The sequence below is a fragment of the Copadichromis virginalis genome, linkage group LG10 (assembly GCF_057382275.1).
Source record: "Copadichromis virginalis isolate Kocher_CV1m ecotype Utaka linkage group LG10, C_Virginalis_male_GT1.1, whole genome shotgun sequence".
NCBI lineage: Eukaryota > Metazoa > Chordata > Actinopteri > Cichliformes > Cichlidae > Copadichromis > Copadichromis virginalis.
Window position 1 is genome coordinate 17,889,440 of NC_140627.1, and position 21,942 is coordinate 17,911,381.

Sequence of the window (21,942 nt, forward strand, 5' to 3'; positions counted from 1 at the left end):
GTTTCAAAGACTTGGCCACTTCCACTGAACGGAGCTGGGGGGCACCAAAGTCTGCTCTCCAGTCTTCCTCCCTACTGTATTTCACAGCCTCCCTCACGTCTGTCCCCCCTTTTGTGTAGCTACCCGAATAAATTAGCAATCCAAGTAAGTGAAGGAGGAAGGAAGAGGTGGAGGAGGGTATGGAGCTGAGTAGGGGGCTGGGCCTTGTGGCGGACGATTCGGCTTTCGGTTGGTGAGGTGCACTGTACCCTGAAGCGACTCTGTCTCAACACGCACAGACACACATCCAAAAAGCACCGTGTCTCAATGACTGGATGCTGAGAGAGAGAGAGAGAGAGAGGGAGCGAGAGAGAAGCGAAAAGTGAAACACTGAAGATCAACGAGAGACTGTGCAGAGGACCACAAGCGTCTCCTTTCTGCTGCAGATAGTGAAGAAGCCGTGCAGCTTCCCAGCTGATCCAAACGCGCTCACCTGACTCTCGGGGACGGAGACGCATAAAAACCCTTCCCTGTGGAATACCCAACCTGTCGGTCAGCGGGATTAGAGCATCTGTGGAATTAGCACTACTGGCGTTTTCTGTTGATATTATGGAACATCAAAAAGCCTAGTCCAGCTGGCCAGCAAGGTTCCATTCAAGATTCTGTCCTGGCGGATTGTCTGTCGTTTGTGAGGGACTGGAAACCCGTTTGCATACTAATCAGGTTGTGAAGGGGATATCCAGGGTGCACATCCAGAGCAGCGGGGGTCCGATGAGTGTAAGTGATCGCTTTTTACTTATCTAAACAGTGGTGTCTCATTCACGGAATAAGAATAAAGAATAAATGCAGGCAGACAGTCTCTTACTGGGAGGAGGCTGGTGGTTTCCCATGCAGAGGGGTATGCACCCTGCATCTGCACCTTGCGTGCATGGGCTGATAGCTGATCTCTGTACTGTGCTGTGGAAGGCTATACTAGAGAGACTCAAAAGTAGCACAAGATCAGCGCATCACAGTGATGCACTGTAACTTAATATTGATTATTGATTCCCAGTCAGAGAGGATGGAAAAAAAGAGTGATTCATCCCCATTTGAAATGAAAAAGCGGCCAATCCGGTCGACTACCACACAAGCTAATTACGCTTTATGGAGCTGGTAACGGCAAGTCAGTGGTTTCTTCCACAGTGTTGGCAGGCTCAGAGTAGCTACTCTTTTTATTTTGGAGGGACGACAGAACCACTTAATGGGAAACACCATGAAGTGCACAAAGTGGGTCAGCGTTTGTTAAAAGTATTTCTCAGGGAGACCAACTGGTGTGACAATGAAAAATGCCCGCAAGGCATCACTAGCGGAAAGAATTTTAAATATTGCTGTGTACCACTGAGCAGCAGACCCTATGTGTGCCTTACACATAGGGTCTGCTCTGCAAATGCTGCTGTAGCTCCTCATTTCTGCTTTTCTGATTATGAAAACAGAACCTCAGACTGGAGCTGGACTCTCTCAGTAGACATGGACTGTATACTTTAGTTTAGTTTGGACTGCTCATGGCAGTTTTGTTATGCGGCAAACAGATTTTGACTCAATCTAACTTTTCCCCCCTCTAACATAAAAGTGTTGTTATTTCAGCCATTTCTGTCTGTATATGTTTACATGGCCAAAAGCTAAAAATGGGAACCCAAAGGCATATTTGAACTCCTAACCACAATACTTATTCCAGTCATATCTGGTGTCCACTGAGCTCCTCGGCACTTGGTTTTCTGCTGCATGCAGGGGATACTGATGTTTGCATTATTGCACTATCCACTTACATCGTCCCATGTGCTCCAGCCTTGCAGTACACTGACCTCAGAGACAGCCTCTGGTCTGCATAAAAACAGCAAGAGTTTGGTTTCTTGCAGAGTGATGAGGCGTGCAGCAAGACATTTTTCTAACAGGAACCATATGCATATCTAGTGCCACTAGTAGCTACAACTGAGCAGAGCCTCAGTTTATACTAACAACTTATAATTATTCACATCAGCTGCTCGGCAGAACAGATCCTTCTTCGCAGGAGAAGGATTTTAAACAACCCGGGTTATTTTCACAGTTGTTTTTATCTCGTCCTGGTAAATTCATGCTCCCTGATGCAAGAGGAGTATATCTGGAGGCTGGATTAGCTTTTAATTTGATGCTGGGTGGGGCTCATTCTGTTTCTTCAATCTTGAAATCCTACATCTGAATCACACTGACATACAGCCAAATATTGTTCTATTTCAGTTTTTGAGCTGTCATCAATTTCTTTTTCCTTGTTCATTCTAATGCTCTTCCTTAAGGGATTGTCCAAGCTACCGCTTTATTCCTTTTTTGCAAATCTCAAGCAATGTTTGGGAGTTTACCCTGAAATACATAGGGTAATCAAATTGTGCATTTGCCACCCACATTGACACTGAAATTCTGTTAGTACTGTATACACCATTGTCCTCTTTGCAACTCCCACAAAAGCCACATAAGAAAGAAAAATAGCTCTTTTCCCAGTCAGGTTTCATTACTTGCGTGATATAATCCCATAACTCTTTTCTCACTGTCTGATTTAAAAAAAAAAAAAAGATTGCGAAAACAATACACATACAGTATTGCAGAGAAAACTGTAGCGGGTAAAATCTTTTGTGTTTCAGCTCATCATCTCAAACCACCAAGTGCTGCCAATGAGGGAGAGAGAAGTGAGAAAAACTGAAAATATCTTCCCCATCCAAATGATGCCTCTGAAGCAAAAAAAAAAAATCTAATTGTATCCCAGAACTGTTTTTTCCTGGGTTTTTGTTTCTCAAGCATGTGAAATCAGTGTCTGAGCACAAATATCGGAAAGTGACTCACAGACTCCTCTCCATCTAACTCTTCCTCTTGCACGCACACTCACACACAAATACACAACAAACCCTAACACGTGATAAATGCCAAGTTAGACTCGTGTTCTCTCAGGTATGCAAATATGATGCAGACGCACTACCAGCCAGCAAAACACAAACACAAACATAAACAGCAAAGGTTGTTTCCATTCTCTCTGGCTCCACGATGAGTAGCTCGTGTGTTAAATATTTACCCTCCATCTTTTTACTCACTGCATGCTGCTGCTGCCTCGAGACTGTGTCGGTGTTTTTATTTACCTCTCAGTCTGCCATCGTAGACATAACATAAGCCAAAGACCCAATATTTTGGGACTTTAATGCCATCTTAATTTATTACGGAGGGTGTAGACCATAAGCAGTTGTAGGCTGCAGTGCTGTGTGAGGGAGTAGCTCTGTTTTCCTGGAAAGTCACTTCTTGTTTGCATCACCATCCACACAGGAAGGCCAGACTGTTATTAATAGCTTTTACTAGTAGAGTTAGAAGCAAGATTTCTGCTGATCAGGAGTCTCATCTGCTAACTACTCCTCGATTGTTCTTTGTTATAATCCCACGTCTTGATTAACAGCTACAATCGCCAAGTTGGTCATCTTGTTATCATTATGATTTGTGAAGTTTTCCCACTTTAAATCCTGGCTTACATGTGCATGGATTACCCAAAATGAAAATCACAGTTCTGTGTAGAACAGCCGCATTCTTGCTGCTGCAACTGCGGAAGATCATTTTTGAGTTATGAAGTACAAGATTATTCTTCCCACTGTGTGGTCATAGACTTGCTTATCTTATGAATATACTAGCAAACTTCATCAAACCCCCGTTAGTCAGTCATCCAAAGTCTTGCCTCATCTTTGAGCTCACACTGAAAACTATTTTCAGAGTTCTCTGTAGTCTGTCCCTCTTTGGGAAATACAGATCTTACCTTTCAATGTATGGAATGAAAATCCATTTATCTGTGGCACTGGAGAAGATATTACTGTAGGACAGTCTCAACCATTCAAAGGAAATGGCTTGACTCTCCTGTCAGACGCTGAGCTTTTGGTTTGTTCTGAAACCCATATTTTGAACTGCTGTCTTCATTCATGGTCTTTGTCCTGGCAGTGGGGATCCTACTGTAATGATAAACCGAACATGAAAGATTACAGACAAATGGGGAGAAAAAAAGAAGAGGCTTTCTGCATGGCTTTTGGACCAGTTTCCCTACTTTACCAAAGCGCTAAGCTTGAAATGCATTACCTTGCTACACTCTCATCTTAAAATTCAACATCAAACATTATCCCATAAACTGAGTGGCTTTTAGCTGATTCATGATTAAGACCTAGAAGACTGACTGCTTTGAATGGGTTGCTATATTCCTGATTGAAGCTGCAGATGGAAACCTCTAAAGCTTTATGTTGTCTCAAGTTTCAAGTTGGTGTGACACTGACTTCCAGAAGTGTGGCCAGACCACTGGAAATGTGAGTGCCTTGTTGTTGTAGCAGATGAATGGGTAAATGCATGCGTGTGTGCACGAAAGTAAGTGTGTGGCTATAGCTGAGATCTCTCATTAGGGGAGCAACTAATCACTATTTGCAATTAGCAATTAATCTCTCAGCTGTTTTCTTAACTAACACAGTAACCATTTAATCTGTCAGAAACTACTAGAAAACCCTTCTATAATTTCCAATATTCTAATACTCAACAGTCCAAAACTTAAACTTCGTTCATGTACATATGTGTATAACACTATTAGTGGCAGTTACGTAATTTGTTATCTTTGCAGCACTGTAGCCTTAGATAATAGCAGAAAGATTTCTGCTGAGATTGTTTTATTGATTCTCCCTCAGTGAGGAGATGATTAGTACTGGCAAATGCTCCACTTCTACTCACATGTATTGGAATGAAGTGATGTATTCATTTCATTAGACACACGAAGGGATGAATTTAGGCTCTGAACAAAGATGAATGAAATGCGGTAACTGGCTCCTGCCCATGTGAGCGCTTTATGGATAAGGAGTGTCTGCGCTCAGAGTCAAGCACGCCGAGCGGGGAAGAAGAGAGAAGCTGTCTGTGTAGCGTCTCATGTGTTTTTAATGAAGTAAGTGAGATGATCTGAGCTTCTGGTAACTTCAAACACTTGCGGCGAGCTGAGAGCTGTATAGGGCATCGCAGCTCAGGTGAAGCAATGTGTTATGCAAGCTAAGGGATTCATTGCTGGATGTGTGTGTGGGCGGTTTGGAACAAAAAGGAGGGAAGAAAAAAAAGTTGGCTGGGAAGAAAGTTTTTGGGGCTCTTGATAACTTAGACACTTTTTATATGTGAACTATGTGAAAAGGAATCTGGATCCACATCAGTAGACGGTTCCTAGGTAGAAGGTGCAGGAGTGTGGGAGTGGAGGTAGAGTGGGGCATCTACCAGGTCGGGGGTTTGATCCCTGTCTAGTCTAGTCTGTGCATCAACGCATCCATAGACAAGATACTGAACCCCGAGCGGCCCCTGAAGCATCCATGTGAGTGCATGTGCAAATTTTAGACGTTTGCACACACTTACACACCTCTGAAAAAGGACCTTTCACAAATCTGTGTGTGATTGGGTGAATAAAGGGTAGCATAAAGTGCTTTGAGGGCTCAATTAAATTAGAAAAGCACTTTATAAGTACCAGTCCATTTACCATTTACAAGATTTTGAGCTCAGTTAATGAGAATTTGATGAAGTTTGAAAAATTTGAAAAGCAGCCTTGAAGGTTGTGAAAAATGTTGTCTGTTGTTAACTTTTATGTCAAAGAGTGAGCTTCATGCATTAAGCTTTCTATTGAAGCCTCAAGCTGTCTATCTCATCAGATTTTTTTTTGTCAGTGTTTAATTTTGTCGTATTAGCGTCATATAATTGATGTGTTTGGATGTCTGTTCAACTGTGTTGAACAAATTGAAAACAAAAGATAGACAGTTTTAATTCCCAGGCTTACCACAAGAAATATAATGGAGAAACATGATACAAAGGCATTTTCTTTGGAGAACAGCTGCCGGCGCACCACCAGCCCAAGAGTTGATGGAGAAATTAATAATTTATAGGCCAAGGCGCTGTCCTCAGCTACAGATGAGTAATTACACATTTTGATAGTTTCCCAGATAAGTCGCCAGAAAAGAAAGTTCAATGTCTCTCTTTAGGTTGTTTTTTTTTATTTTTAACAAAGATACTGACCTTTCTTCACCCTAAGAAATTGCTCTGATAGCTGGCAAGGTTTTCAACAAAACATTTTTATCACTATGATTAATATTTATGTGTTTTCTGAAACAATAACATGACCTCATACGACTTTGTGCCTGGCTTGCCGTTAGGCCATGTCTCTGATGATTTCATTGGATGGAATACAGAAGGAGATTAAAGTGTGCACTCGCACACTTGTGTATCTCATTGTGTATGTTTAAGTTGCAAGACAGTGTGCCGTTTCCCTTTTACTAACCATGTTTTGGCTACCAGCTGGGTGTTTTGTCTTTGGACTTTTCCTCTTTTTCTTCATCTTTTCTTCATTAGCTGATTCTGTGAGTCTTCTGATATAACACTCTGCGCTTCATCACTTGTTGGGACAAAAGTCTGCCTCGTACACCTCCCTTACAGGGACCAGGTTTAATCCTCAGAAGGTTTAAGATTAATTTTAAAGTTTTAGGCCGAGAATTACGACTGGGTTGAAGAGGGGTTAAAGGTCGGGGTTAGGCATTTAAGGTTAGGATAAGCCTCTAGAGAATTAAAGTAAGTCAATGAAGTGTTCTCACAAGTATGTGTGGGTGTTAGTGATAGACACAGATATATATAAATCAACAATGGAATTTATTTGTTCAGGTTTTCATTTAAACATAATAAAGTGTACAGTGATTGGTAATTATATGGATTTACTTAATAATAACATCCAGAAATAATGAATAAAACATACAAACTATGAATAAAAACTTCCAGTGTAACAATATTTCTGTAACCGAGCACTATGGTAAGTAGCTGTTGTTACATTTTAATGTCTTCCACATTCAACAATAATTCCTGATGTTTAATTGCTTCCAGTCGCTGTTTTCTTTTCACTGGACAAAATAGATGTTCTTCTCACGTACAGAGCTCAAAATGCAAACCATGAATAAAAAAAAGGAATGCATGAGCTCCTGTCATGGTATTTTTTTTCATTTCACCTGCAGTGTAATATTGTTTGACATAGTCATGGATAAGGTTCAGCTCGACAGCTTGCCCATATGGGATATTAAACATGCTCTGCTGGTGAGGGGCAGCGAGTGATGTAGGTGGCAGCTGCTGCTTCACTTTATTAAACGTTTCACCACATAATCTTTTTTGTTTGCTTTCTTCCCCCTCTGTCTTTTGTCTTATTTTCATACTGAATTCTCTCTTATGCTGCTCTTTTTTGAAAAAACTTTTCATAAAACCTTTAAAACCTTGAGAAAAAACACACATATTCATCAGAAGAGCTAAGCTCACTGCACGTTCACTTGGCCTTGAAGGTTAAGAGGTGAGCGAAGCAGCTCCGGCTGTGTTTTCACTTGCTCCATGGCTTCACAGATGGTCCACAGGGTACACATTATTTATGTGTGTACATGTCAGTCTGCATTTGTGCGTTCGCTCACACTAACCTTTTTGTTTAGTTTTCTTTAAAGAAATCCTATTCTGAATCAAACTTTTCTTCTGCTGCATCTCTATTTTCTTTTCTTTCTCTGCTCTTTCCATCTGCACGGCGCCGTTCTCTGTCGGCCGGTAAAATCTAGGACGTTTTGTCACTGGGGACCTGGTGTAGTTTGTAACTGCGTGTGTCTGCATTCTGGCTTGACAGCCTCTGTGAGAGTAAATAAACAAATCTTGAGTCATCACACTAGCTTTGAATTGTCATCTTGGTGCTGCAGAGTTCTATGTCTTTTGCAGTCTTTTTTTTTTTGCTTCAGCTGGTATCCCCATTGAAGTAAGAATTTGAGTAGTAATGTGCAAAAATTAAAGCGTAACTTGTCTATTTTTGGAGCAGCATACTAAATTGAAATGGACTCGTAACTTTAGCCAGTAATGACTTCTAGGAATTTAGCACAATTACAGATAAGTAAGTCTAAGTAATGCTCAGAATATGTAGCTAGGCAGTGATTCCCAAGAGCTGTTATTGGTTTTATTCTGCCCCAGCTCATAGAAGAATGTGTGTGTGAGTGTATTTTTGGGATGTGACCTGATACATTGACAACAAAGCAAAATAGAAAGTATATATATGTAGAGCCAGATCCAAATGTTTTAAGATTTGGATACTATTACTATTTGGTAAAGAGAATAAGCAATCATTTTTTGAGTACTGCTATCTCCGATCCACCAGTGTCACCTGTGAATTTTATTAAATTCAATTTTATTTATATCACGCCAAATTGCACTTGATAATGTAAGGTGAAAAGTCTACAATAACACAGAAAAATCGCCAACAACCAGACAATCTCTCGTGTGAATGGAGCTGTTTTCTCTCCTGGCTCAAATGTAGGCTGTGCACTGTGAGACTCAAGAAAGACAAAGTATAAAAGCCAGACTGGGTAGCCTCCTTTTAAACATTCATGTGTTAGCAAAGGGAAATGCAGTCTCCTTGTCTGAAGGTGCTCCTTTCTTTCATTTTGGACTGAAAGCAGACCAAGTGCTACATTGACTCATTAGCCCACCTGGACCAGCGCTAACTGGTTGACATGCTAACTTCAGTAGAAATCTCTGCAGCACTGCACATGTTTGTCATAACTTCGTAGCTGTTAAGTCTTCACATTCTGGCGATAACAATAACTGTGTTTTCATTTTTCAAAATCTATTTTAAAGTTCTTACAGATTGCACCTTTAAATAAGTCATGACATGGTTTTATATCCAAATAAGAGTGTGGAGGCAAATAACTAACTTTCCAAATACCTTTGGATTAGACAGTTTTTTTTCTCTTATATTTACATCCTCAATCAGAAAGCCTATTGTTTGAACTTTTTTCATTTTCTATTTGATTTGGCATGAAAGCCACAAATGAAAACAGATTATGGACTTCATTCTTATTCTCAGTAGGTTCCTGGCACAGACCGCTGTGCTCTCTGTGAACTCACTTCCCCTTGCCCACCCTCTGCAGCCATGCTCATGTCACTCGACATAGGAAAAAGGTGATAAAATCAAACTCCAGAGCAACGTTTTATGGACAAAATTTAAAAAACAAACCAAAACCTTTCATAAAGTTGAGATAAATGTGTAATAAATGAGTCCTTATAAGAGAGTTTGTAATTGAGCTTTTAGCTCTTAGTAACAATTTGATAGGAAGAGAATTAAAAGTCAGAAATTTTATTCAAATTATAATAAGATATGTGAGATGAATTATGACACTATCCACAGGAGACCAACGCCCGACCAGTTTTAGCACGTTCTCTTTCACTTTTTTTACACTATCTGGTTGTGGATGGATTAGGACTGACGTCTAAAGCAGAGGAGTGCCAAGGAACTGGTTCTTATTCCAGCATAATTAATTCAAATGTACTTACTAAGGGCTTACCAGTCTTCACACTGGAATTAGGCTGCGTTTCACTGGTTGTGAGCGCTTTTACAATTACATGCATCCCTTGGGTGATGTACTCCAGTCATATGACACAGTCATGAACTCGCTCTATGAGTAGTAGTATTAATATTGATTGTGTTTTGGTGTAGCACAAACATGTATATTTCAGTGTGTGTGCAACTTTCCAGACAGTGGCCGTCTGGCTGTCTGAGAGCCTGGTGCTGTTATCCTTCAGAATCACTGGGTGGGGGTTGATTCAGTTGTGGAAATGAATTGAAATTGATATTCACCTTTAGTGTAGGTTCTTAAATTGAGGAAAAGTAAAAGCAGAGCCAGGGAATTACACGTAATATGCACAAAGACACACAGACGGCTCACACGCACATGTGCCTACTGCTGGTGACAACTGGGGTTAGAAATAGGACGTCTATATCCAGATATGCATGGCAAGGCAACTCAAGGGGACACAGCAGTCATTGTTTTTGTGCTCCTAAACACACACACGCGCACACATACACACAACCCAAGTGACATGAAAACTGAAGAACAAAGCTTTCCTCCATCCTATACCCCCTGCAAGACTCAGCCCTCCTTCCCTTGTCCCACAAAGCTTTTTTGGCACTGCAGACCACTGCAGCCTGTTTCACTACAAACTGACCTAACCTTTCATTCTCAGTCATTTAAATGTAACCGTATACTTGCATAGAAAATGCTTTGTCATACTTTTACAAACCAGAGCATTGCCATGTTGGGGTTATCAAGCATGCAGGTCTTGTGCCTGATGATACACTAGATTTTAACAGATGGGGTTTTAAAAATGCAAAAAGATGGTTGTATTCAGTGTTCTGTCTTTGTGGCACATTTTATTGTTGACTTTTGACACAGCATGAAACCTTTTCCTTTTATTCTCTTCTCTTTCTGTCTTTACTGTCAATCACAAAGTTTGGCCAGTGTTCTGAGTGACACGGAAGCAGTTCCAGAAGTGACAAGTATCTATAGGCAAAGCCCTACCCTTTAACCACTGAGAAACCAGCTTAATGCAACCCTTTTGCTGTTCCATCAAAGCACAAGATGGCATAGATATCGGTGATACAGAGCAGCCTGTTTTTACTTGGAACTTTGTGACTTTGAGTCCTGTTTGGCTTGGCTGAGCGTAACTATGGCGTGCCCAGCCAGATCTGCTAAATACATTAGAGGGAACGGACAGAGGGAAGGAGGAGGAGGAGTAGAACATGCAAGGGATTGGGAGATGGCACCGCACGTGGAGAAGCTATTCCTGACAACTGAGTTTCGATAGTATAAACACATTTACACACATCCTCGCGCACATACCGTACTGCTTTAAATGGTCACATATAGAAAACGCTATGGTTTTCTATTATTTGGCTGCAGCGCTTAAGAGCGGAGGCCCATGCATTTGAGGCTTTGAGGGCTGCACACAGCAGAAGGAGATTATGGGGGTGCAATGCCAGATATAATGTGGCTGAGACTGCGTGGAGCCCTAAGGGTCTGCCCTGTCTGTCAATGTGGTCGCACACAGATGATGTCACTGCTTGCATGCACATGTCATGCACACATGAAAGCCTGCAGACAGGTTGAATCTTGCTTGTTGTGCTGCTTGAACCCCTTTATGTCTTACTTTTCTGTTTTTTTTTAAGATTAGGAGAAATTCCAAACCTCTTTAAATTGGCCGTGCATAATTCATCATAATTTTAAAGAGAGCCACTAGAGGGAGTGTATCAGGTGATTATCTTTTACTCCGCTGACTCTTTGTTAAAGCCAGAGTACTTTCAATACGAGCTCTATTTTAGCCCCTGCACTCTCCATCCCTCGTCGGCTCGTGTTGTCCAAAGCAAACACAAGTGTATTGCAGCCCATGTCAAAGGTGGAGATGATGTCATGGACAGACTGCTCATTGACAGTGACAGATTGCAGCCATGCGATCAGTTCATCAATATTACCTTTCACTGACACTCAACTGAAGCAGTGAGAGAGAAAAGACGTAAAAAGACTGGAATACACCCTTTCTGACATCATAAGTTCTGCCTGCACAGTCCAGTGGTCTCTAAAGGCAACAGGCCTGCCAAGCCAAAGCAAACTGCAATGAATGTTACTTTTGCTATTGTGTTCCAAATCTGCTTTTTCCACGTCTCTGCTTTGTTCTTTTCATGCTGTTCTCCTTGGTCTGCTCAATGGCTGTGTTATGGTACTGAGTTAATTTCATCAGAGCGACGTCTCAAAAGGCCCAAGCTATGACTCTGAGTTTCCCTCACTGCAGTTAAAAGGCTTTGTTTTCTCCTCACACCCCTAATTGTCTCCCAGGCCTCTTTCAACTTCTCTCTCTCCTCTCTTTTCGTCTTGTTTCAGACAGACACAAACACTGACAACTACTTTGAAACACAGAGACAACAAAAGAAGGGCTTTGTGTGGAGACATGTGCTCAGCCTGAGCATTGTGTAGGAGTGCAGCAACTGTCCAGAGCAGCCGTCTGTACCAGATGTAGGGGTCAGTCAGAGGGGCCAGTATCAGTGTCCCCTTCCCCAGTCCCCGTGGAGCTATAGCCTTTATTAATCTTTCCTCCTCAGAGGCCTCATAAATGACCGCAGGTCAGAGTCAGTAGAAAGACTGGTAAAGTGGATGATAGCACGAGGATTCATCACATAAAATATTGTTTTATGTTTTATTTGTGTCATATGCATACTTAAAAGTTTTTAAGGAGACTTGTAAATCTAAACTACTAGCAAGAAACTCATTTCCTTCTGATTATTGTATATGAGATAGCAGTCATTCAAAAGGGTAAGTGTATGGTCCTTTTGTGTGTGAGACTATGAATTCTTTAGTTTAATGTATGTGCGAAATCTGCAGCCAGCAGCAGGCTGGCTTTTTCTCTAGAGGTGAAAGACATTCCTAAAGTTAACTGTCCAGATTATACATGCACTATGGGAGTGATTTTTTTTGGTGAATATGGCCATCCAGCAAGGGCCACCGCCCGCCATTGAAAACTTGTCTCTAGTTTGCTACTGGCCTTTTGCCTGCATCGCACATTTATAGTTTTGATAATTTAACAGCAACAGGGGCAGGAATCATTCACATTGCAGAGAGTTTAGGCATTAATGTTCAGATCGCCGTAGAATATTGTTAAAGCATCATCTCTCTGGTCTCAAAAGTGTGATGAATGAGTTGTGTCAGGGCTGGACGGTTCTCCTCATTGCAGGATGTTTTGAAGAGTTATATGCTCAATAAATCTTCCCTTATAAATACGAGTGAAACGTGCATAAACAATTGGTCTCATTTTGAAAGTAATCTAAATATTTGTAGACTTCGCCAAGGGGTAAAACGTGCATCTATCTCGTGAGAGTCCAGTTAAACTTGTTCGGTTAAACTTGCCAGAACATTTATGAGCGTATTTCCAGGATTTTATGCTAGTATGCAAAAGTATGTGTCAAAACTGGGTCAGTTTCCATTTGCAGATAATTATTGGTGTTTGTTTTAACTTGCTGGAAGAACCAGATGGTGGTTATGCCGCAGGTTAGCTTAAAACACTGTCAGGTGAGTTTTAGTTTGACTTTGAAAATCTTGTGATTAAGGTTCCTGCTGTCGACATGTCACCATACCGCTTTCTGGCACAAGAGGCTAAGCATAAACAGTTGCTAGCAAGAAGCGTGTGACTCTGCAGGGGTTTGTGGACAGTTGTTCATCATTACTTCCATTGATTTGGCATTAGCATGAGGAGGATACTTTATGGAAGCGTGCATGATTTAAAGTTTGGGGAACCAGAGAGGCTAAGAGGCTAAGCTATAGGCATACTTTCCCAGGCTTTCTGCATTATTGTAAGCATTTGCTGTTCTGATCTGTGTTATCTATAAAATATTTGACAAACAGATCTTAATTCCCAGTGTGTTATGTTCTGCCCACTTTAAGATATTGTCACAGAGTGGATAAAAGTTGTTATCCTGTGGATAATTATAAGTTATGACTGTCCTCAGTTTGGTCCACCCACTGTGGATCCTGGACAGACTCAGACGTCCATTGTCATGCTCTTTCAGTGCTTCCAGATCCAGCTGGAAACTTCTGTCTAAAATGTTATATATATCTATTTTATGGGGAAAAAGCTGAAATTCATCAGGCAGTGTCTTTAATATCTGTTCTATACCACTATAAATGTGTTAGCACCTTGTCATGCGGGGATTTAAGATACATACTCAGTGAAAATAAAAAAGAGATGAACATTCTCTTTTTGTTTCATGCAAAACAGCGAATTTTCAAGAGGGAATTTTCAATAGCGAATGAAAAGCGCTGTACACTTGCTCAATTCAGGTTTCATAAAATATACCTGCACTTTTAAAAAGTCATATTTTTGTGGCTAATATTGTCTTCCCTCTCTTCTTTTCTTCCAGGAGTTTTAGAACCCAGCCATGCCGATAACAAGTAAAGGGTCAAGAGGGAGGTTTTGGGTCAGTGAACCCTGTGTGCGCTCACGTCTTTGGCATCAGAAGGTCTATTTTTATTTCTGTGTCATCCTTGTTCTGGTCCAGACAACAACTGTTCTCGGTGCACTAGAACTCCAGCTGGATGAAGAGCAACCGGCAGGGACCATTGTTGGGGACATCAGTGCTGGGTTACCGCCTGGTGAAACTGCAAGTCTTTATTTCATCTCGGACCACGAAAGCACAGGTGTCAGCAATGACCTCAATATTGACGAGACCACAGGCATCATTACCACTGCACGCCGTCTGGATCGTGAACAGAGGGACCACTATAGCTTCATTGCTGTTACAATGACCGGGGTCACTATTGAAGTGTCAATCACTGTCAACGACATCAATGACCACGCACCTGTGTTCCCAAAAAAGAGTGCTGTTCTTAAGATCCCTGAGCACACAGCTGTGGGCACAAGGTTTTCTCTGGAGCCAGCGACCGATGCAGACAAGGACCAGCTGACCACCCAAGGCTATGCTATTCGTGAGGGCAATGTAGGCCAGACATTCAAACTTGAGACCAAGAGAGGTGCTAACAAGGTGCTATATCTAGACCTGGTAGTCAATGGACTGCTTGACAGGGAAAAACGCTCATCGTACACCCTGGTAATAGAGGCTTTTGACGGGGGCTCACCTAGGAAGATGGGATCTATGACCCTGGAGGTGACTGTGACTGACATAAATGACCACGCGCCAGTCTTCAATCAAAGCAGATACCACTCTATTATCTCTGAAAGTCTCCCGCAGGGAAGCAGTATCCTTCAGGTTAGTTTTTGTGCTCTAATTTGGTTCTAAAATAATGTTTTTGACTCCACATTCATCAGGATTTTGTTTTTGCTGTCTGTGCAGGTGTTTGCCACAGATGAGGATGAAGGTGATAATGGGTTGGTGCTTTATGAAATCAACCGACGTCAGAGTGACCCTGAATGCTACTTTGTCATTGATGTAAAGTCTGGGGTCATCACTCTGAATAAACCCCTGGACTATGAGCTTAAGAGGGTTCATGAACTGGTGGTCCAGGCCAGGGATAATGCCAGCCACCCTGAGGTAACTGCATTGTGGCCCCTTCATTATAGTGCATTAACAAAGCCGTGCAGTGTGTTTAATAGGTTGTAGCATATCGTATTATATACTTATATTAGATAGAAATTGCTAATGAGCCGCAAAGAGCACGAATCCTATTGATTGATACTGATGGTCCAAATTCATTATTATCTAGACATGGATTCCTCGCTGGTTCCATTCAATTTTGTGGTTCCCAGACGATGAATGTTAGTGACACATTGTGGTTGGTTTCACCTTTTTTAAGACAAATATTGTATGGCATTGCTATCTAGTCTGTTTCAGGATTTGTGATCCCCTGAGTTTCCTCTATCACCATCATCATGTCACAGTCTGGCGAGGGCAGACTGTATGAATTGAGAAAAGGACCCAAAACGCAGACTCCAAGGAACAGGGAACAGAACTTGAAATGTTAACAAAGGCGAGCCGTTTAATATGGCTGGTAGAAAAGGTACAAACAAAGGGCAAGGCAAACTGAAGCAAAATGAACACAAACCTAAACTGGGAAATCTAAACAAACAATAAGAAAAACCTAGACAAGAAACTTGGAAGCATGGCATAGGAAACATGGCGTGGACAACAGACGACCTGACAATCACACACTGAAAACAGAGGACTTAAATACACAGGAGGTGATTAGGGGAAGTGGAGACACATGAGGAAACAGCTGACTAGGATAAACATAATGATGCACAGGCAAGAGTAAAACTAACCGCATGAGCACAGAACACAAGACCCCTTTTCAAAATAAAACAGGAAACATGCAGACGTAGACACGACAACCAGAACTTGACAACGTAAGACACAGACATGAAACGCATGAAGAGCAGGGGAGATTTAACATGGTCGGAAACGGAGGGGGAAATAATAAGAACTAGAAACACTTAGGCATAATAATACAAACTTGATAACATAAGACACGCAGCATGAAACACGAAGGGTGAGGGGAAGCTTAAATACAGGGGAAGAAAACACAAGGAGTCTAATAACCAAATGAACTTACATAACCTAATGAACAAAATAAACTCAAACTTAAAACACTGGGTCAAAAGACCCAGGACCATGACACATCAGGTCAAAGCTAATTTGTTTTTCCATCACTTTGGTTTAGAAGAGTGACTGTAGGCCTAGTAGCACCTCTAGTATGAAGAACAACTTTATTGCTTGACCAACACATTTCAGTCTGTAGCCTTCATCAGTGTCAACACGTGGTGACATGATGAAGTGTTGCTGGAGCTTGTTTTCCTGACCACTAACATGTTTAGCCTAAATTAGTCTTAAATAGTCGATTTAAGCATACCAACAGTACAAACTAATATAATGAATGTGAAGAACTTGTGCTGCGCTGATGAATTCCCAGTAGAAGAATTATCTAAATCCTATAACTTGTTTTCACAGGTGACCAATGCATTTGTGACTATTCATGTCCGTGACTACAATGATAATCAGCCTACTATGACCATCATCTTCCTCAGTGAGGATGGTTCTCCAAGAATCTCAGAAGGAGCCCAGCCTGGCCAATATGTAGCTCGGATATCTGTCACCGACCCAGATTATGGAGAGTACGCCAACGTCAATGTGTCTCTTGAGGGTGGTGATGGGAAGTTTGCTCTTACAACCAAGGACAGTATCATTTACCTTATATATGTTGACCAGGTCTTGGACAGAGAAGAGCGGGATTCGTATGACCTGAGGGTGATGGCCACAGATTCTGGCACACCCCCGCTCAGAGCAGAGTCCTCTTTCACCATCCAGGTGACTGATGTCAATGACAACCCCCCTCTGTTTGACCAGCAGGCGTACAGACAAACCATTCCTGAGGTTGTGTATCCTGGATCCTTTGTTCTTCAGGTTACTGCCAGGGACAAGGACCAGGGCCCCAATGGGGATGTGCGATATAGCCTGCTAAAGGGCAAAAACTCTCACTCTGATTGGTTTTCGATCGATCCAGTTACTGGGATCATTACCACAGCAACTGCTCTGGATTTTGAATCAGAGCCAGCGCCTAGTGTGACTGTGGTTGCGATGGATAGCGGACGCCCGCCGCTGTCATCGACAGCGAAAGTGGACATTGTGCTGCAGGATGTTAATGACAACACGCCGGTGTTCTCCAGCAACTTCTACAATACCTCCATCAAGGAAAACACCCCAGCGGGGACTTGCTTCTTAGAGGTAGGAGAAACCCTGACAGAGAAAGTTTTCTCTTCAGCCTTTTGCTTCTCCTTCTAACTTATAAATCTTTTATCTATTTTTCTCTCTACTTGTCTTCATTTTGTAGAGGAACTGACATTTTTAATTCTTTGAGAGCTCTATCTTGCAGTGTGTTGAACACAAAACTATTGTCCTACTTACGCAGCCAAAACCTAGTATTCACTGTCTTCCCAGTCCTCTCATCTCTTTATTCCCTCTCTCTTTTCACAAACACACTCCCCGTAAAACCCACTATGATTACTCCCCTGGCAAAGGCCTGATTTATACATCAATATAAAGTGGTCTGGAAATCAAAGTCACGTCTGAAGTGAAAAGCAGTCTCAAAATCCTGCTTCACAATGGATGGGGCACTTGGAAGCACTGACACATTGTGATGTGATTCATAAAGTCTGGGATATTCAATGATCTCATTTAAAGGGAAACTATATTTAACAGAAAGAAGAAAAAGAAAAGCAGGGAGGGAGTCTTTACCTGAATTCCTGAAGCTCCTTTGAGGAGATTTACTCTCTTCTGGTGTGTCCTCTCTCTCACCTCGTAGGATTGCCATGGTAACTTAGCCAGAAATGTGGGGTGAGCCCTTGGTATCGGTGCAGTACCTCGCTTCGGCTTAACTGTCTTGTTTTCGTCACGATTTCAGCAGCTTTCATATATGAGGCGGACCTCGCCTGATTAAAAAGGAGAGCTAGATTGTCTTCCAGAAAGGTCTTAACATGGCATCGTGCACAGATCAGACCAGCAGATTTTACAAGCCAGTTTTAAACGCTTTGACATGAGGCAGAACCCCCCCCACCCCACCCCTTTTTCAAAAATTTTAAGATAGCTCACTGCTGGGCCTAAAACACCACTGAGATTCTAATAAAAGGCTCTGGTGCCGTATTAAAACCAGAAAGACTAGTAGAGTTTCATGTTCTTGTAGGTTCACTTACCATGCATTGGAAAAGCTGGCATATGGGCTGGCTCCTTTGGGAAGACATGAGACGTGACGAAATGTAATGAGGACTATAAGATGTAAATGAAGTAAAACAGCAGAGGAGAGAGGGATTGATATGTAGAAAGAACAAGAAATGCACAGATGGAACCTTTAAATGTTTTCACAGTCAGATCCAGGCGGTGATTTTGTCTGAACCCTGTACTTTGTCCTCAGTTAGCTTGCCCTTTTGCATTATTACATCCCTTAACCAACTAAATGAACCCTCTAGACCCTCATTCCAGTTGTTGCAACAGTTGTAATCAACTGTTACTGATTTTTTTCTTTCTAATCCTAGCCGGCAGTTATTCTGGCACTAGGTGCAGGCTAATCCCATGCCAGACATCACGGGTAGTTTTCCAGTGTGCCAGAGAGATTGAATAAGGTTTGATTTAGTCATTCCGGCACGTTCCTCAATGCTTGCTTCATCTGTGCCGAGAAACTCCAGGCGAGAGTCTCCCCACAAGAGCTGCAGTTTTTCAGTATAATGGCAGCTGGTGTTAACTTTTTTCTTGGCCAGTGCAACATGGACACACAAGCGCACGAAATAATCTGAGACCTGACATCATAGCTTAATGAATCCTGTTCCAGATTTGTTTTGAACTGATCATTTAATTATTGTGATTTACTAGCATCATTTTTTTTTACACTGTCAGCTAGTGGGAAAGTCGAGATTTGGGTCAGCTGGCCTGCTTGGATTCAGTTTACATATTTTCTTGCGGTGTTATTTGGCACAGATTAGCCGTTTGTGAGATTTGTCACGCTCCGCACAGTCAAGACAATGGCAGAATTGTACAAATATTTACAATATTTAGCAATCACTGTTTGGAGTTTGGAATTACTACGCTGGCCCGGCTGGCTAAGTTTGGATTTCGGACACTTAAAAATGGGGGGAAATCAACTAATGTTTAATATCTAAACAAGGAAATGTGTTATCAGGAGACATGTATGAAGAACGTTCTATATGCTGCTTTTCTTCCAGTCTTTCCTGAGTCCCACAATTTGCTTTTTGTTTTGTCATATCTTTATTTTCATTGTCATTTGTTTTCTCCCAGTTTTTCCCTTGTTTCTGTCTCGTTACATCTTTCTCCATAGGTTGATTTTGCTTTCGCTCACTCTTCACCTACACATACACACAAATGTAGTACATGCAGTGTGTAGGGAGCTTCTTATCAGTTTGGCCACTCTAGTAATCTGTAATGTGCTGCACTGTTTATATGGCCACGACACAAAGGGGTTATTTATTTCTCAGTTTCCTCGCTTTCCTTTTCTTCCGCTTCCTTAAAGTATTTCCCAGGCTGGTGAGGTTAAAAAGTGGCTGTGTGTGTTTGTGTGTGTGCGAGTGTGTAGCATACACATTCGCCGGAATCGGGTTCACAACCTGAGAAGGTAAAGGTCATGAGAACATTGGAGATTGTAACTGGTGGTGAAAAGCAAGCAAAGTTAGTCCTTAAAAACTAAAAATTTGCATGTGAAGGTCGCTGAAATCATCTGATCTCATGTCATCATTCTTTCTGATTGACTGCTACTTCTACTGAGTGCATATGATTACTTTCAGATTTCTTACTCGTTTAAAATTTGTGTTTTTCAGAGTTAAAGCATTTTTCCCATCTGTGTGGGTTGTTCCTTGCAGAGCCTCTGTCAAATCCAATGACATGCTGAGTTCCAGCATAACCTGACTGCTGGAAAGGCACTGTTAATCTCACAAGCAGTAGCACGCACACTCTGGTCGTAGCTCCAAAACAGCCTCAACTGACATCAGCGAATTGATGCTTTGCTTTGATTAAAGAATAAAGCAAATCAAGTCCAAATTAAATAAAAGTGAAATGATGATTTCAAAACAAAAAGATAAATTAGCTTCGATAGTTAAAAACAAAACAACAAAGCGGAAAGCACAAGTTTTTTTTGTGAGTGTATATACGAGTATGCGCATGTCCGTATGTCATCCAGTATGTCTGTGTATGTGTATGTGACCTCATTTTCAGCAGGTGATCTCCCCTGTGATGTTCAGCATGTGGTTTCCTGGTCAGGGCTGTTGAAAAACACTCATCCAGACAGACACAGATGTGCTCTTCTGGGAAATGTACTATATGAAGAGATGGGAAATGGCTTGTTGGCATTGCTCTACAAAAGCAGTGAAGCGCTCTAGTACCACAGCCCAAATACACAAATCTGCTTAGTAAACTCGAGTTATAAAATTAGAGCTGCTGGCTTCAGGCAACTGAGAACATGATGATTTTATGACAGTCTCACTAATCCAAAACGCTGTCACTCCTAAGTGGACACTTTTTGTTAGGCTTAGACACCAAAATATTCTGAAGTTCATTCAGACCACTTTGAGGTGCATACAGTACAGTACAATATAAAACATTTCCTGTTTCCACTTTGAGGCGCTCTAAAAGTTTCTTACTACTATGTGTTTGACGCACGACTCTCATCAAACCTGTTAAGTTTTGTGCAGACTGGACAATATATCTTTGAATTACAGCAATTGCGTGCTTCATGACAAAGCATCGAAATTTAACACGCTGGTAGGGTAACGCCCTGTGATGAAAACTTAGTTTACAAAATAATGTAACACCAACTCCTTAAGGCTTTCCCGAATAAATTTTAGATGTCTCAGGTCAGTCAGGTGGATCCAGTACCCCAAACTGTTAAAAATGTAATTTGAATGTTGCCACCATATGACTCTGTGACTGTCGTTTAATATTGCCCTATCACGCTTGAGAAGTTTGGGTCATTGTTTGAGGCATAGTTGTGCGGTAGTTGCACCATCACCTGAGACCAAGAAGTTCTTGAGTTCAAATCCATCAGCTGGCAGGAGTCTTTTTTCTGTGCTGTCACAGCAACTCACACAAGCACATATGGGCATGCCTTTGAAGGTAACCGAAACTAAGTGAAAAACATATAGGTGGGGGAGGTTTCTTTTAACAGGTGGAGTTAGTCTTTCTGAACCTACCAGAAAACCACTTAAGCAAACACAGTGTGTCTATCTGTCAGAGCAATCAGCCCTTTTGTTGTGAAGTCCAAAGTCAGAGATCCCACAGCTAAATTCTATTCAGCCTCTATAAGGAACGCTTACACACATCCACACTGAGACTAATCACATTTGATAAACCAATAGCAATAGCTCCAGAGATACATTGTGACTCACTGAAGGCAGGAAGGTATTCAGCATAAGCTTCCTGTAACACCAAACCAGTCTCCCAGTCTCCTGCTGGTGTTGCGCTGAATCTAACCCCCATGGAAACCAGAGCCAGAACAAACCACAGCTTCCACTTGGAGCCCATTCCCCTTTTCCAGCCCAGTCTCAAAACACACTATAGTTTTTTATTTAGCTTGAAAAAGTGTGAGGAAGATGAAATTTATTGTCCGCTTGACGTCTTCCCTCACTCTTGCTCTTGCACAGCAGTAGCTGGTCTTTAATAAGGCCCGCGCCTGTTGAAACTCTCGCCCGTGACTTGGGCGTTTTGATTAATCTGTCAGTGTGATGAATTTACTTGGATCAATAGCTGAATGGAAAAAGAGAAGAGTTTTCAGCGCTCGCTGTCATCACATGCCACAATTTGCATTTAACAGGTGATAGTCGACAACAAATGCAGGGTTTTGCACAAAGACGCGAGCGAGACTGAAAAGTTGGTGAATCGTTTCATGCTGTTAACAGCTGGCCCCTCTTCTCATATGCTTTTTGTCTGGTACAGTATTTCTGCCTCTTTCGGCCTCTCTCTCTCCGAGTCACACTTCTCTCAGCTGCCGGCGTTGTTGACAGGATGTGTGTGACGAGGGATCAGGATGGTGTGTCTGCTATGTGAACTATTCTCATAACATCCATCAACACTCACTCGGAATTCGT

The 21,942-nt window shown here is 41.8% G+C and overlaps 1 protein-coding gene across 1 annotated transcript in view; it reads left to right on the plus strand.

Moving 5' to 3' along the window:
* The first annotated feature begins 243 nt into the window (after positions 1-243).
* Positions 244-21,942, plus strand: part of dchs1b (dachsous cadherin-related 1b) — an 83,240-nt gene continuing 61,541 nt past the window's right edge. Inside the window, exons 1-4 of the mRNA XM_085470362.1 lie at positions 244-756; positions 13,769-14,614; positions 14,699-14,896; positions 16,310-17,083. Coding sequence (XP_085326488.1) covers positions 13,787-14,614; positions 14,699-14,896; positions 16,310-17,083 — 1,800 coding nt within the window. The 5' untranslated portion in view covers positions 244-756; positions 13,769-13,786. The remainder of the gene's footprint in view (positions 757-13,768; positions 14,615-14,698; positions 14,897-16,309; positions 17,084-21,942) is intronic.